The 18,107-nt window shown below is 37.2% G+C and overlaps 1 protein-coding gene across 5 annotated transcripts in view; it reads right to left on the reverse strand.

Moving 5' to 3' along the window:
* Positions 1–6,702: 6,702 nt before the first annotated feature.
* Positions 6,703–18,107, reverse strand: part of tp73 (tumor protein p73) — a 62,772-nt gene continuing 51,367 nt past the window's right edge. For 4 of the 5 annotated variants that reach the window (XM_067413103.1, XM_067413102.1, XM_067413101.1 and 1 more), the window contains 4 exons: positions 17,894–18,042; positions 15,805–15,937; positions 10,799–10,892; positions 6,703–9,494 (listed from right to left, as the gene is read on the reverse strand). In XM_067413103.1, coding sequence (XP_067269204.1) covers positions 9,168–9,494; positions 10,799–10,892; positions 15,805–15,937; positions 17,894–18,042 — 703 coding nt within the window. In that variant the 3' untranslated portion in view covers positions 6,703–9,167. Of the gene's footprint in view, positions 9,495–10,798; positions 10,939–15,804; positions 15,938–17,893; positions 18,043–18,107 lie in introns of all 5 variants that reach the window. The other variant, XM_067413105.1, reaches the window with a different exon arrangement.

Raw genomic sequence — 18,107 nt, forward strand, 5'->3', positions numbered from 1 at the left:
ATAGCGCTTTTATCCAAAGCGCTTTACATTTTTGCCTCACATTCACCCATTCATACACCGACAGCGATGTCAGCCATGTAAGGCGTCATCCAGCTCGTCGGGAGCAGCTGGGGTTAGGTGTCTTGCTCATGGACACTTCGACACTTGGTCAGGTGGAACCGGGGATTGAACCACCAACTTTCTGGTTTGTAGACAACCTACATGAACCACTGAGCCACTGCTCAGAAGTGCCCCTGGAGGAAAATCCTCCGCGAAAACGGACGGAGTCCAAAAGCTGAACTCAGTGAGAAGTTCCATGCTATCAGACCTCCCCGGCCTGCCCAGGGAGGGTGCCTCGTCCCGGGCACGGGCAGGCCGGCGGCCCCCCTCTGGAGGGTGGGTCCGATCCAAGACGGACTCAAAATGACCCGTCAGGTTTTTGTCAGGGGGAGAGCGAAAACTGACATCCAAACACGCACCAGACAACCGGACCCAGGGAATGGCGTGTTTGAAAGCCCGTAAAAAGAGGTGCGCTGTGGGGTTGGGCTAGAGACTTCCAGGAACGACCTGCCGAGACACGAGCGGGTCCGTGAAGCGTGAGGCACGGGTCAGGCGCCTCCCCAAGGAGGACGCACCACTTGGGGACTGAATTTACTGCTCAGAAGTGCCCCTGGAGGAAAATCCTCCGCGAAAACGGACAGAGTCCAAAAGCTGAACTCGATGAGAAGCTCCATGCTATTAGACCTCCCCGGCCTGTCTAGTAATTTTTACTGTCTAGTATGCTAGCAATAGAGTCTGCTAATCAAAGGAATGACTTGAAAGTTAAAGTAATATGTAACTGTAATTTTGTGAAGTTTGTTATGATCAGTAGTGTCATGAAGAAATTTCTGAGGAAAATACAAAGTTGAGATATGAAGAATATCTCCACACCAAGGCCACATTTGATACAGATCATCCTCCTATATCCCAATTCATTGAATCAAGGATATCAAATTACAGCAGCATCCATCCCCAGCAGAGAGCCATTACACACTCAATACTGTCAGACCTGATTATAAACTGCAACATGCCTTTATCTATCATTGAGCATGAAAGTTTTCTTCACTTTTTATCAGTAATGGACAAAAAATACTCCCCTGTTAGTCGAAGGACTATTACTTCACAGCTAGATGATCTAGTGGCAGAAAAACAGCTGAAGTTAAAAAATGATCTAGCAAAGGCAGATAATGTATCAGTGACTGTAGATATATGGTCAGATCGTAGGATGAGAGGCTTTCTAGGAGTCACAGCACACTGGCTCAGCATTGAAGATCACAGTCTGAAACTAAAATGCAAGCAACCACTTTAAAGGTTCTCATACTGGAGAGAGGATTTGTGAAGAGTCGAAGCAAATATGTGAAACGTACCAGATCAGAAGAAAGGTTGAACACATCATCTGCGATAACGCGGCAAACATGAAAAAAGCATTCGGCACATGTTTTCCAGGACAGGGAGATGGAGAAGATGACCTTGATGATTCTGATATCTGGAATGACCTCACGGTTGAGGAGCAAGATATGGTTGAAAAATCTTTTAGCACCAAATCCCAGACAAGGCTCCAGTGTTTTGCCCACACTCTTCAGTTGGTCATAGGAGATGACCTTAAAGAGACAAAATTAATCAATGCGGCCCTTGCCAAAACCTCCAAGAGGAGTTCCTTACTCCACACAAGTACCTCTTTCAAAGGAGAACTTTGAGAAGGAGTTTGGACAGCGTGGGATCCCTGCCTCTGTTACCACACGCTGGAATTCCACATTGAGACAACTGAAAGCAGAGCTCAGCTATGACCACCTAAGACTATGTACATTTCTTGAACACGTGGGACACAAAGAAACAATATTCACATCTAGAGAGTGGAATCAGATACAAGTCCTTCAACCCTTTGCAGAAGCCACAGATCTTACACAAGCAGGAAAAAAATGTGACCACAAGTGCTGTGGTTCCTTGTGTCCTTGCTCTTAATCACCACCTGGAAAATCAAAAGGAGAAAGTGTGCTATTTGGGCGGTTTGATCTGTAGCCTGCAAGCATCCCTCAAAAGAAGATTCAGAGGGATCTTTGTTAATGTGAAGAGGGCAGATGGAGGGAGTGATGGGCAATCATTACCCTTCTCTGACCCTCTTTACCTAAAAGCTGCTCTGCTGGATCCTTCGTTTGGCACCATGTGGTTGACCCATGATGTCTTGGTTCCTTATATACCAAGGAGGCTGTGTCTGCCATGATTAAAGGTATGTTTTACAAATTTACATCAACCTGTCAGTACTAGGCTGTAAATGGGAAAAACAAATTGTATATGGTATATTGTCATTGCATGGGTGCTTATTTTAAATTAGCCATAACCTGTTATGTTGGTACTGTTTGTTCTCAATTTTCATTGTGTGCATTTTTTAATTCTTATTTTTGCTTTTGCTTAATCAGACTTGATTATCAAGGAGGCATACAGAGCTACCCCAGTCCTTGAGGATCAAGTGGCAGAGCCAGAACATCAGTCTGGACTGTTCACAGCGTACCGCAAGAAGCAGAAGAGAGATTCAAGTTTCAGTCCCCTATTCAGCTGAACCACTATTTGGATATTTGTGACGGACAGAACTCCTTGCAGTTTTGGGCCATGAACAGGCGCACCCTCCCGTCTTTGTTCAAGGTAGCGGTACGAGTTATGGCCATCCCTGCATCCAGTGCACCTGTTGAACGTGTATTCAGCCACGGTGAAGTGATAATGTGACCACATCGCTCACAATTGAGTGACAAAGTTCTATCAAATTTAATTTTTTGCAAGTGCAATGCATTGTAAATGGACTTTGATTGAAAAGTGCACATGAATATATTGCATACGTATTCACACACACAAAGAAAATTCATCTAGACTTGCAAACACACACACACACACACACACACACACACACACACACACACACACACACACACACACACACACACACACACACACACACACACACACACACAAATAATGTAAACAGTCAATCCACCTGATAAACAGGTGGTCTTCTGCAATGTTTGAGGCCTATTGAAACAGCTGTACCTAAATAATTTTCACTTAATATATGCCTGTGTACAGTATCTATTAATTGGTCTTCAGTGTTAGACTTTGAGTGATAAGCCTATAGATAATTTTTTGGGATGTACATAAATATATTGTATACACATTTACACACAAACACAAAAAGAAAAATAATACAGACTTGAACCCAACCATGCAACCACACACACACTAATGAATCAAACTCACTCAAATCACCAAATAATTTTCTCTCTCACACGAACACTTATTAACGAATCAAATCACCAAATCATATTCTCTCTCTCTCTCTCTCTCTCTCTCTCTCTCTGACACACACACACACAAATGAAAAGAAAACATCACATTTGCGAACACAACCATGCAGATGCAAACAATACACTTTTTACTCACACACACAAATATTAACAAGTCACTCATTAATCACCTCTATCTCACTCGCTTACACACACACACACACACACACACACACACACACACACACACACACACACACACACACACACACACAAACACGGTTGAATGGTGTTGAACCTGACAGAGAAACAGTGAGTTCTGCTGCTGAACAGTTGCAACAGAAATATGAGGTTGAGATGGAACAGTTTTCATTAAAAGCCTACTCCTGTAAATAATGATCTTATATGTTTTAATAAAAGGCCCACGTGACAAATTCAACCAGAGTAGCATACCCTTTGCATTTATTTTCTATTCTCAAAATCCTGCATTACAGCATATGATGCGTTATTAATGAAATATTTTTTACCTCAGGTGACTGTATGTAGCCTACCGACAGAGCACTGACGTGTTGTGATCGGGCAGCAGTTTTCATTAAACGTTAAAAAGATAAAATTATACTGTTTCAATACCTTTCGCATGTGACACCAGAATCAGAAAGAATCAATATAGGAGCTTTACTGCCATTTTTGCAGACACAAGAAATCTGTCTTAGTGACAGAAGTTTCCAGTATAGCCTACCCCAGTATTATATGCATAATACACACAAATAGACAAATTTGTATGTACATGTGTGCTATGGAACAGAATAGGCTATAGGCTAATATAGAATTAACAGTTAGGGAATGGAGTAAGAGGTTCTTGTCAAATAAATATAGTAAGCTATAAGTGCCAGTGTACATATTTATCATTTGAGGCATTTAACATGTCTTACATAGGCTATTTAAAGCACATAGAAATATGGCATTATATAATGTTTGCAGCTGAGATTTAATGATATGCGATTATATTACTTTATTAGAATTTGTAACAGATTAGCCAAAGATCGATTAATGTATTATTTCAAATAAGATCAAAACCGAGATATGGAGGTCAATACAATTCATTCTCAAACGAAATCCTGCCTTACAGCATATTCTGATGCGTTATTAATGAAATATGCTATTAATGATTCGTTATTTATGAAATATGATCCCAGCAGTGCCACGCTCAGGTGACTGTATAGCGACATGTCATAGGCCCAACTGGACGTGTCAACACACTCGTTCTCTAAGGAAATCGTGAATTACAGCACATTCTGAGGGTGGTGATGTTCTGGGGATTATATTTCCATAATAACACATCAGAATATGAACGTTATCACCTAACATCCGTTCTGTTTCAGTGCTTGCATTTAAAATCCCCTCAAGAGCGCGTTTCAGAGATATGCCACTCAGGTAATAAGACAATCATTCCATCATTATCAGCTAAAACTACAGTTAAAATACTTATTATAATGTGTTCACGACACAACTCGTGTCGGGACGCGGCAGATCAATGACTTTATAACTCGCAATTGCGACTTTATATCTCAGAATTCTGACTTTATATCACGCAATTGTGAGAAAATGCCTACTGCAGATGGCAGTTATTGCGAGGCTAGTTACAGAGCTCAGATTGGAAATGTTTTTTTGTTTTGTTTTTTACTCCAGTATTATTATTATTTAATAACGCAGGTTAAAATACGGGAGATTTACGGGAATATACGAATACGGGAGGACGGCGGGAAATAAGGGTAAAATACGGGACTTTCCCGGCCAAAACGGGATACTTGACAGGTACAGCCGCGAGAGGGCGCTCGCGCTCTATGATGCTCAGTGGTAGATTACAAGAGCACTGAGCAGCATAGAACGCCCTCTTGCGGCTGTAGATGGTAATGTTTTCTCTTGGTTAATTTCTCTTAGTTCATGTGAAATTAATTTTGATAAATAAGTCGCACCTGACTATAAGTCGCAGGACCAGCTAAACTATGACAAAAAAAGTGCGACTTATAGTCCGGAAAATACGGTATATACATTAATTTACCCTATACAGTCAATAGCCTACTAGCATCAAAGATTTAGTGTAAAAGTTAAAAAAATGGGCTACAGGTGATATGAATTCCCCAGGTCAAGCCACTTTTGGGCTACAGAGAAGCAGCACTGGACTGTTGCTCAGTGGTCCAAAGTACTTTTTTCGGATGAAAGCCAATTTTGCATGTCATTCGGAAATCAAGGTGCCAGAGTCTGGAGGAAGACTGGGGAGAAGGAAATGCCAAAATGCCTGAAGTCCAGTGTCAAGTACCCACAGTCAATGATGGTCTGGGGTGCCATGTCAGCTGCTGGTGTTGGTCCACTGTGTTTTATCAAGGGCAGGGTCGCAGCTAGCTATCAGGAGATTTTAGAGCACTTCATGCTTCCATCTGCTGAAAAGCTTTATAGAGATGAAGATTTGGTTTTTCAGCACGACCTGGCACCTGCTCACAGTGCCAAAACCACTGGCAAATGGTTTACTAACCATGGTATTACTGTGCTCAATTGGCCTGCCAACTCTCCTGACCTGAACCCCATAGAGAATCTGTGGGATATTGTGAAGAGAAAGTTGAGAGATGCAAGACCCAACACTCTGGATGAGCTTAAGGCCGCTATCGAAGCATCCTGGGCCTCCATAACACCTCAGCAGTGCCACAGGCTGATCGCCTCCATGCCACGCCGTATTGAAGCAGTCATTTCTGCAAAAGGATTCCCAACCAAGTATTGAGTGCATAACTGAACATAATTTGAAGGTTGACTTTTTTTGTATTAAAATCATTTTTCTTTTATTGGTCGGATGAAATGAGCTGTATGCCAAAATCATCAGTATTAAAACAATAAAAGACCTGAAATATTTCAGTTGGTGTGCAATGATTTTAAAATATATGAAAGTTTAATTTTTATCATTATGGAAAATAATGAACTTTATCCCAATATGCTAATTTTTTGAGAAGGACCTGTATATACAAAGCCGAAGGGCCACTTTTCCTCCTGTTCTCTGAAACAATCCAGCTAAACTAATAATCGATTCACTGTGTTTCAGTAAATTTTAGTAAGATGAATATTATAGTGTATATTTTATAATTAACTTAAACGTTTGGGCATAACCAACCAGTTGCACATGGTGAAAAATGGATCATAGGCCAAAAGTGCAAATTCTTTGTTCTTCAGATAACTGGCAAAAGTCAAGAGCTCTTTCAGATGGCCTCCACCGTCCTCTCATAGATCGCCAATCTCGATCATAAATGTTAATATGAATTTTCATGTCTGGAATGACGGCATTCTCTGAGCCCTCAACTGTGACCGACCTTGCATTAAAACACCCTCATTTTTGCACACTTTAGTATTTATTTGAAAAAGAAATCACTTTACATAATTCAAACATGGCGATATAAAAAAAGAAACAGCATTACAGCTCTTTAATGAAAACACAAGATATTACCTCTTAAAAACATTTCTAAAATCTGTAGTTGTCAAAATGACACATGACATAATACTGACTGATATTTACTGTAAATATAACATTGTTTACAATATCCTAAAGCCATAAAGTGCTTGGATCTATAAGATGGATGGCATTTCACCATCACGGCCAATTTAAAAACATCATCAACCCTTTAGCGGCATCCTGTTTAAGATGTGCTTTTATCATCACATGAATAATATGGTTAACACAAATTATTTACAAATGCATTTGCTTGTTGAATACAAATTACAAATGTACCATGACTACACATGATCCACCAAATGATTCATGTCCAAGAGGGCTCAGTCCAGTTTTATACACAGACTGCAAGAAATGTAAATATATTCCTCATATTCCAGAGGACAATGCTGCTGGAGGTCCTCCTCTGATGTGAAAAACTTTTCCATGACTAGGAGCAGTGGGTTTTGATGGGATCTTATCATAATAATTGGGTCAGCTGAATAAAAGCTTCAAACTTTGTCTTGTGAGTGATATTAAAGGAAAGTCTGGGCCTTAAAGAGTACATATACAAGATTGATTTGTTATGTCTTTGACGGGTGAATCACAAAATGGTCATATTTCAGCCGCAAAATACAAATAAATAAAGTGATATTTTGATTAAAGACCAATTTTAGAATTTTAAGGTCATTGCAATTTTTTAGCACATTCCTCCCAAAATTCTTGTATAATTTATTTAATTTATTATTATTATTTATATTTACACTGCTGTTCATACGTTTTTGATGGGCAAGATTTTGAATGTTTTTAGAAGAAGTTCTTTTAGAAAAAGATCAGTATTTATCTGAAATAGAAAGCTTTTGCAACACTGTACTACCGTTCAAAAATGTAGTTTTTTTTGTGTGTGGAAAAGAACTTAAAGAAATGTATACATTTTTTTAGCAAGGATGCATTAAATTAATCAAAAGTGACAGTAAAAACATGTATAATGTTATTTAGAAAGTTAAAAAAGATTCTATTAAAAAATGCTAGGCATGTTTTCAACACTGATAATAATAATAAATGTTTCTGATTATCAGATCATATCAGAATGATTTCTGAAGGATTATATGACACTATAGTAATGACGCTGAAAACTCACTTTTGATCACAGAAATAATTACATTTTAAAATATATTCACATTGAAAAAATATTTTTCATTTTAATAATGTTTCACAATATTATTGTTTTTTGTTGTATTTTTAATAAAAATAAATGCAGTGTGGTGAGCAGAAGAGACATCTTTAAAAACATTAAAAATCTTCAACCTTTTGAATGGCAGTGTGTACAGTAGTTATAAATCATGGCATATTGATTTAAAAATGCTTTACTATTATGATTGATAATTTTATCATGAAAATAATGGCATAAATTATAATGACCCTGCAAAATTATAATTTTTTATATATATATATTTTTTCTTTTAATTCCGGGATAAAATGTTACCTGGAGTTGTTTTGTTGTTGTTGTAAGATTCACCTTAATACCTTGGCTGAGCCATAATTTTACTATTAAAAACAAACTAAAATTAGAGACAATTAACACAATAACATAAGAGCATCTGCTAAAGAAAAAATAGATATAATAACAGCACAGCATGATAAATAAAACCTTGTCCTGCAAGGCTAATACCACAAAAAAGGTAACCTTTAAAAGTCTGATTGTAAAGGCTTTAAAAAATGCTTATGATGATCCAGTGTCTCCCTGTCAACAGCATAATACTTACAAATGCATAAAAATATTAAACGCCACTACAAAAGCAGTTAAAAAAAAAACCTGTCAAAAAAACAACAACATTCCAACAAATTCACCTGCACTTTTACGGTGCTGTCTTCATCACTGTCGTTGTGAGTTTGGATGGCATACGTACAAATAAAAGGTGTGGAATGACATTTTTGTAATAAGGGAATAATTAAATCTAGCCGTACACATATGGATTAGATAAACCTGCATTTATCAAAATAAGTGAATATAAAGTATGACTTACAGCATCCACTTTACCTACGGGCATTACTTCACTGCTTTTTTTCCCCATTAGCATACACAATTGCACAATTAATATTTACACAAAGCCAAAAATAAATAAGGTAATGTTTTGAAATTATACACTGCTTCTTACCATTCATAACTATGTCCTAATAATGTAATTTATTTTAGTTAATGAAGTGATGTAATATTAGCATAAGGCCACAGAAAAATCAAATAAAATTAATTGTTTGAACCCTGGAGATCATAAAAAGGGAATTTCTGTTCCTCAAATCGTTTGTTGTGAAATATGGAAGTGCTACTATAAGGAAAATATAAACTGTCCAGTGCAGTTTAAGGAACCCAATACGGCCAACATAGAAATGAAAAGTGGTCATTCTCAGCGAACGTCACTTTCCGCAAATTCCTCCTTAATGGAGTGCTTGTGTATCCTGCAGTCGGGCATGTCAAAACCAAAGTCAGCCCATTCCTCTCCTCCCGTGGACGTGGCGCGGTTCGGGATGGTAATGGTGTGACGCACTCGGAAGTGCACGGCCTCCATGACGCGCTGACGCTGCAGCTCTCCTCCGGGGCCGATGGCCATCGTGGCCATGTTACTGCTGGAGCGGATGAGCTGCTGGCCGTAATCGTGGCCCTGCTTCATGTCCTGCAGGCCCCTCCAGATTGCCAGCCGGAACTGCTCAGGGATCTTCAGGGCCCCAAGATCCTGAGGGATACAAAATCACCAATAATACATTTTACACACAGTAAACATCAAACTATAAAAGTGGCCCTTTTCATGGTAGAAAAAAACAAAACAGGCATTCTTACTCTAGAGTGCAATAGGTTCAGGAAGTAAAAACTATTTTCTAATTTGTAATGATAATTTATAATCCTTTAAAGACTTTGACTGTTTTTTCCATTTTCGTCAGTGAATAAAGTAAACATATGGTTTACATATTAACATACTAATATTTATATGTTTCATGAATATTTTTCTATTAGACACGTTCATTTACTGTTTATTAAAGTTTTACTTTTATTAAATTCACAATATGAACACATTCATTAGGCTATTAGCCTAATCTTATGCCCAATACAGGCTGAAAAAGCTGAGTTTTTTTATTTACTGAATGTTACAAATAGAATTATATTAATTTACAATTATACACATTCATTATTAATCTTATGCCTAATCTGATGAAAATGGCTTTGTTCATGTCTTGTTCGTTAATTAGGCCTACATTATGAATCACATATTTCCAGTTAAAAATGTCTAAAAATTAGACACAAGTTTATTAATTTGCCTAAATATTTTTTTCTTTTGATTAACATCTCTGACTTAAAGCAGCAGCTGTCAAACGTGAATGTTTAGTTTAGCTGCTTACATTTATCTTACTTGACGTCGCGTTGCGCTGCTAAAATTTGCGATCAGCCTCAGCAGTTTCTGTGTGACCATATAAAGCCCGCCTACTCTGTTTTGATTGGTTTTATCAAATATTTTGACATTGACGAGCGGTGACAGACCAATGACGCTCAGATTTACACACACACACACACACGCACCTCTACTTCTGACGTGCGCTCCGCTCTGCTCAGAGCCGCTGCGGATTTGAGAGACTGACTAAAAAACGGGACGAAGCCGAAGCCTGCCGCCAGTTTCATATGTTTTAAAGGTTAATCACATATTTTTTAGGGGGGCTGAAGCCCCCCTAAAAAGGGCCTAGCGACGCCCATGACCTGCAGACTATTTCATATTTCTTAAAAAATACTGTGTAAAAATCTTGTCTTGACACCTTGTCTCGACTACATCAGTGTTATTCTATCATTTTCCACTGATTTTAGCGATAACTTATGGGTAAGGTTACATTTAGGGATTAGGAAAAAAAATACAGACAAACATGTTGGAACACAAACATGTCTTACTTAATCACGGTGACCTAAAAGGGACAGACACTAATGCACTCTATGAGGATAAAACACAAACGATTCAAGAACAAAAAGACCACATTGACTGAACTGTTGGTTTACCTCCATAGAAAGAGTCTGAAGGTGGTACACACTCTGGAGTCCCTGTGACGTGAAGTAGTCGATACAGTTTTGGCAGCCCAGGCTGGTTAAGAAACTGTTCAGAGAGAAAAGGAATCCCACTATGACCAAGCGGCTGCGTCCTGTGAATTACATATTCACCCATGGAGAACATAACAAGCAAAGCACCACGGCATTTGCATCTGCACAGGGATTATTATCAAGTACTGATGGAATAATCATGTGAGTCTATTAAGGCAACAAAACAAAACATTTGCATTGTAATCATATGTATGATTAAATCTTTGGTGATGCATATACCGATTAAATATGGTGAAATGTAATATATGCTACCATTCAAAAGATTGGTACAAATTAGATTTTTTTATGTTTTTGAAAGAAGTCTCATGTGCTCACCAAGGCTGCATTATTTATTATATAAATACAGTAAAAACAGTAATATTGTGAAATATTATTAAAATTACTTAAAATTACTTCTATTTCTTTTTCTATTTTCTATAGAAAGTAAGTACAAAAGAAAAACATTTACTAGATTTTTTTTTTGTGAAGAATGCAAGTTTTTACTGCCACTTTTGATCAGTTTAATGCATCCTTGTTGAAAAAAATTATTAATTTCTGCAAGAAAAAAAAAGTTTTACTGACTCCAAACTTTTGAACGGTAGTTAAAAAAGTTTTTTTCTCTAGAATTTGCATAGGCTTTCATGTTATAAATAAAAATGCAATCAAAACAATTTACATTAATGATGTGTAACAAGTTTTTAATTGTATTGAGCTTTTTATTATAAATATTTCACCCAAAAAAGAAAAAAAAATTGCTTTATACAATCAAAACAGGAAATGTAGCAAATATAAAACCGACAGTTATTTTAAGCAAATAAGACAAACAAACCTACAAGAAAGTGAGTAAAGGATGTGTAGTAAATTCAACATCTGACTGTAAAGTGTTTTGGGCTTGATGATCACAATATCTGATTTAAAGCTGCTGTCCGTAACTTTTTTTTTTGTTCAAGATTTACATAGATTTATATAATGAGAATGTACAACATGAATCCATTTTCCAAACTGTGTTTTTGTCTTACACTAAATCATTATAGTACACTTATAATAAGTATTTATATTGGGACTATTTCAGGCCAGTCTGGTAGGTACCGCTGAGGAGGAGCACAGTCCCTGCGTGATCCGCCATAGACATAAACACAGAGACGTAGCTCCGGCTGCAGTGTTCTTCCGCAAGATGCATGCAGTTCTGTTTATTAACCACTAGAGTGCAAAAAGTTACGGACTGCAGCTTTAATACAGCAGTTGTGCAGTTTAAGTAATTTTAACAAAACATGGATTCAAATACATGGTTGCTTTGTCATAATTATATACGCTGCCCTTAATTTTCACCATGATACAACTGATAATCAAATGAAGATGAAACATTGATATTAATAAATTAAATTGGTGACAATGGAGTCGGTAAAACATTGCAATGTGCATGGAAAATGACACATTTTGTTTAAAATAAATATCACTCTTGGTGCCAATATATGAGACTTATGATTGGCAAAGATGCACAAAAGACAATGCTACTAACTTGATATAAACATGTTGTTGGTGGCACTGGACTAAAACACAAAACTGGGTGAAAGTGAATCTCAAAAAAACTGTCTAGAATATATCATAAATGGTCATTATTATTATTATTTAGAGCTATTAAGTTTTTTTTTAGATTGTGACATCATTTTTTACATTTATAATATTACAGTTAGGGCTGCCACTAATGATTATTTTGGTTATCAAGTAATCTGCGAATATTTTGACGATTAATCAAGTAATCAGATTTTTTTTTGTTGTGGTAATAAAAATAGATCTAAAGCCATTTGCTAAACAATCCCAACAATGCTAAAAAAAATTATGTATGAGAGCGTGTTATGAACGATATGTCATGTTATAACCAGATATGTCAGCGCTACCACAGCATGTATCACCACAGACTTATCAAAGTTATCTCTTCATTAAGCCAACGCACAAACTACCGCAAATTACACCGAAAGGAAAGTCGTAGGTGCTCAATATACAATCATCTTCATCAAAAGTAAATAAACTGAATGATCTTACCAGTGCTGTGTCCGCGCTCGCTCATATTGCGGTCTCTGATTTTGAAATTATCTGATGATCAATAAAACGCAGCTCATATCTGTTGCTTTCGGTGACGTGAACTCTATTTAATCTGCATATAGTGCGGAAGTGAAGATTGGATTTATATCCGTTTTGCAGAGATGCATTTATGTGCTCAAGTGTAAAGGAAATCGTTTTGATAAATCAGATAGCTTTAATGTGCACACAGCGTGTGTGTTCTCTAGGTTGTGCTTACGGGGTTGTTCATTAAAGCCGAAATGTGCCCAAATGTCAGCTTTTGAAGTAGTTGGAGCAGTTTTTCACACACTCGCATCTCACCTCCCTTCGCCATTGTATGCTACCGCGACAAAGCATGTACTTGACAAATGACGTCAGAAAATAATCAGTACATTGTAACCGGTTATGGTCTATTACTGAACCGATACCGAATCGTCCATGTCTACATCGTGATGCATCGAAGAAACTATTAAATTCGACATCCCTATAAAATACATATGTAATAATGATAAAGTATAAAATAAATGAAGATAAATAAAGTATAGAAAGCAAGTAATCCTATGTTTTTTTTAAACAATACTGTATATAATTTAATATAATATACATATAATATACAATATACAATATACATAATATAAACAATATTATGAGAATTTATGAGAATTATAAAAAATTCTGGATCTGTGACAGATATTAGTATTTATGGGGGAAATTAAATGTGCTTAATTATCACAAAAATAATGTCACAATGCAGAAACCCTTTGAGGAGTTTAAAAGAATAGTTCACCCCAAAATTAAAATCCTGACATTATTTATTTACCCTCATGTTGTTCTAAACCCGTAAGACTGTCGTCCATCTTCAACCCACAAATTCATATTTATTTAATTAAATCTGGGCAAATTCTGTCCCTCCATTGACAGCCACGAAACTACCACTTCGAAAAGATTATAAAACTAATCGATATGAATTGAGCAGTTTAGTCCAAATTTTCTGAAGAGACACAATTACTTTTTATATGATGAAAAGATTGAATTGAACCAATGAGGTTCATTCTCGTGTTACTCAGCATGTTTGAGCTTCAGCAAGAGGTTTGTTCTTGTGCATCCAGCAGGTTCAGTTGAACTTTAAATTAAATCTGTTCATCATATAAACGATCGAGACTATTCAGAAAATTTGGTGCTAAACTGCTCGACTCATATGGATTTAGTTCTATATGATCTCTTTATGAACTTTTTGAAGCGTCAAATTGTAGTTGCGTAGCTGTCAATGGAGGGACAGAAATCTCTTATATTTAATTAAAAATATCTTAATTTGTGTTTCGAAGATGAACAACAGGCTTACGGATTTGAAACGACATGTGGGTGAGTAAATTATTACAATTTCTTAATTTTTGGGTGAACTAGCCCTTTAAAAAAATATAATTTTAAGCCAAATAATTGTTTTTCTTGTGATTTTGGAGTGTACCAGACATGTTTGTTTTTGTGAGAATCACCTGAAAAGTGCACAGGCCATTTAGCCACCCTCTTATCAGCTCAATGTGATAAAAAACTGCATGCGATCGGCCGTGTATGTATAATGTAAAATGTAAACCTAATGTGTTTGAAATTTGAACATGTGTATTAATGAAAAAGGCTTGTTTTTTACATGTTTTGTACAATAAGGTGTGATTTAAAAGTCAAAAGGTTTCTCTGACCAGCAGAGAAAAATGTAGAAAGATATTACTCTTATGTACAAATTATTAGGTCTGAAATAGAAACCTCTTTAAAAAAGCAAAGGTATCAGTATAATCAAAATCCTCTTTTATGTACTATCACAAAAGAAAGTCTCAGTATACTGTAATTCCACAAGTCTAACTGTATGTAAAGATCAAGTTGAGGAGAAATGGAGATGCATCTAAAGCAGTATTTTGAAAGATTTGCGTTTTGGTCGATCGTATCACAAGTAGACGAGGCAGACACATTCCCGTTTACACCTGGTGTTTTAATCCAGCTCTTTTGTCCATTTTCAACCACTTCTGTCCTGATTTCTTCAAGGGGATGGATAAATGTGACGAGTAATTTACATATGAACGGATGGCGGAAAAACTTTCCAAGAGCAGCTTGCTTTCGTTTCTGATTTGAGAAGACCACGCTGGACGCAGTTAGTCCATGTTAGAAATCAGGAATGGTGAAAGGACATTGTGCTTGGTATGTTTTTCCTCTTCAAACCAAACTTGGGTCTTCAGTCAACAATGTTTAAATCCCATCTAGCTAGTGCGCTTCCCATAATGTTTAAGCATTAGGTCAGTAGGCGGAGTCTTTTGTGGACCTTCGAACACATTCAACCACAGGAGCGTCTACACAACAAAATCAATCCAGTCAAATGTGTTTTCAACTACCTCTGGAAATGGTGGAAAGTGGACAAGCTCAAAATGTTTTAGACATTGTTTACACCTGTATTTAGTTTTGTCCACTTGTGATCCGATCAACCATAATGCATCTTAATACCAGGTGCAAACAAGGCCTAGACGTGTCAAAATTCACTCCTGGAGGGCCACTGTCCTGCAGAGTGTAGCTCCAACCATCTCCAAACACCTGCCTGGAAGTTTCTTATAATCCTGAAGATCTTGATCAGATGGCTCAGGTGTGTTTAACTAGGGTTGGAGCTAAACTCTGCAGGACATTGGCCCTCCAATAACTAAATTTGACACCCCTACCCTACATAATAAAACAACCTGAAGCCACTGTTGATGAGACACATGAGGCTAATTTCAGTCACACTGCTGTTAGAATCCATATGAATTGCAGTGTTGTAAAAAGAATCGGTCCATCATTTATAGTCTGTGTGTACGCATGTGTCAGGTCGGTGCTACTGCAGGGTGAAGTACCTGACGAGGCTGGGGTCGGGGTTGTAGGGTGGGGGAGGGGTACAGTGAGAGGTGGACACTATAGACTGCGACGGGTGAGCTCCATTCACATCGCCGTTAGACTGCATGTGGTGTCCACCCAGCATGTTCGTACCTGTATGAACAAATCCACAAGAGCCAATCAACAAAACCTAAATGAACAGTCACCAAACATCAAATAGAGCATCCCATGGGATTTAATGATCAAATAACTCGTAGTTATTGGCCAAATTTCTGGTAGCTTTTCAATAATGCGAATGTCATTGCTAGAAAAAAAGTATTGGCTTCATTCAATGAAAGTAAATCAAATCAAAGAGATACCCTTATGAAAAAGAAGTGCCCTTTGTATTGAATGCAAGTTAATATATTTTGTACTAAATAGAAACTACATCCTTACAAATTTTTTCTAATTACAAATATATTAAAATATATGACAAGTTTTATTAGAAATTAAAATGTATTTTAGTTGATCATAAATGCTTGTCAGTGCATTTGGCTGTACACTTTAACCACATTTCAAAGTATAAATAATATAAAAATATGTACTGACATGTAAGTCCTACTTAAGTGGGTCAAAAAAGCACTTAGTAATTGCATTAAATAAAAGTTTCAACTCTAATAATTTGATTTAATTGCAGTTGACATGCAATTAAATGTCTGAAAAGAAAACATTACATTTAGTTGCACTCTTGTTTTTAAATTGTGCTAAAGCACACTTCTTTTTCACAAGGGTTATCATCATTATACGTCTAGCTAGGAAGCATTTTATTTATTTGTTTATTGTCATGACTTCAAAACTCAATGTGGCAACACACTAATGTTGAGCTAGCAAAATGAATATATGGAAAACATCAGTAATGTTTTAAAAGAGCTTGTTAGAGATTAACTGGTATATTATATTGTTAACTACTAACAGTATATTATGTTGTTATTTGCAGGAAATAAAATAAGAAAGATTACTGCAAAAAAACAAAAAAAATGTATATACACACACACACACATATATATATATATATATATATATATATATATATATATATATATAGAGAGAGAGAGAGAGAGAGAGAGAGAGAGAGAGAGAGAGAGAGAGAGAGAGAGAGAGAGAGAGAGAGAGAGAGAGAGAGAGAGAGAGAGAGAGAGAGAGAGAGAGGCATGTATTATGACCACTGACTGATGAAGTGAATAACACTGATTATCTCTTCATCACGGCACCTGTTAGTGGGTGGGATAGATTAGGCAGCAAATGAACATTTTGTCCTCAAAGGTGATATGTTGGAAGCAGGAAAAATGGTCAAGCGTAAGGATTTGAGTGAGTTTGGTAAGGGCTCAAAATGTTTTAGACCCTGTTTACACCTGTATTTAGTGTTGTCAACTTGTGATCCGATCAACCATAATGCATCTTAATACCAGTTGCAAACAGGGCCTAGGTGACGTGTCAAAATTCACTCCTGGAGGAACCATCAACCATCTCCAAACACCTGCCTGGAAGTTTGCAGCGACAGGGGTCATGGGCGGCCAAGGCTAATTGATGCACGAGGGGAGCAAAAGCTAACCAGTGTGGTCCGATCAGACAGACAGTAGCTCAAATTGCTCAATGAGTTATTGCTAGCCAGTCTGAACATGTTCAGCATCCTGAACCGAATGATCATTGCATGGATTAACTCGTTTTCAAAACATCAAACTATGTGTAAACTAGTTTAGGTCAACAGTTTGTGACCTAAACCAGCACTACAAGTTCTAATAGAAAGGTGTCACAATACACTATACATCGCAGTTTGTTGTGTATAGTCAGGGTGACCATGCTGACCCCTGTCCACCACCGAAAGTGCCAACAGTGGGCATGTAAGAATTAGAACTGGATCATGGAGCAATGGAAGAAGGCGGCCTGGTCTGATGAATCACTCTGTTCCAGTCATCAAGCCATCACAATTTGGCCCTTATCAAACTCGGGCAAATCCTTACGCTTGCCTGTTTTTCCTGGTTTGCCTGTTTTAATTGGTCAACTAATCAAGTTCATAAGCCACTGGCAGATTGTCAAAAAGATTTATAAAATGTATGCATATGAGCTTACCCATATGTGACATGGATGCAGAGGGTCCTGCGTTCTGCTGAGTCTGTTGTGTGACCAGCTGATTCACTGAAGGGAGCTTGCTGATGGGCCCGTGCATCTTATTCATGTTATTGAGTGTGCCATATGAAGACGGAGAGGCAACATGACTCCTGTGAATCACATGAGAGGAGCACAATTATATACAGCTCTCAATGGGAAACTACAATACTAGCTC

This window comes from Pseudorasbora parva, chromosome 13, assembly GCF_024679245.1.
Source record: "Pseudorasbora parva isolate DD20220531a chromosome 13, ASM2467924v1, whole genome shotgun sequence".
NCBI lineage: Eukaryota > Metazoa > Chordata > Actinopteri > Cypriniformes > Gobionidae > Pseudorasbora > Pseudorasbora parva.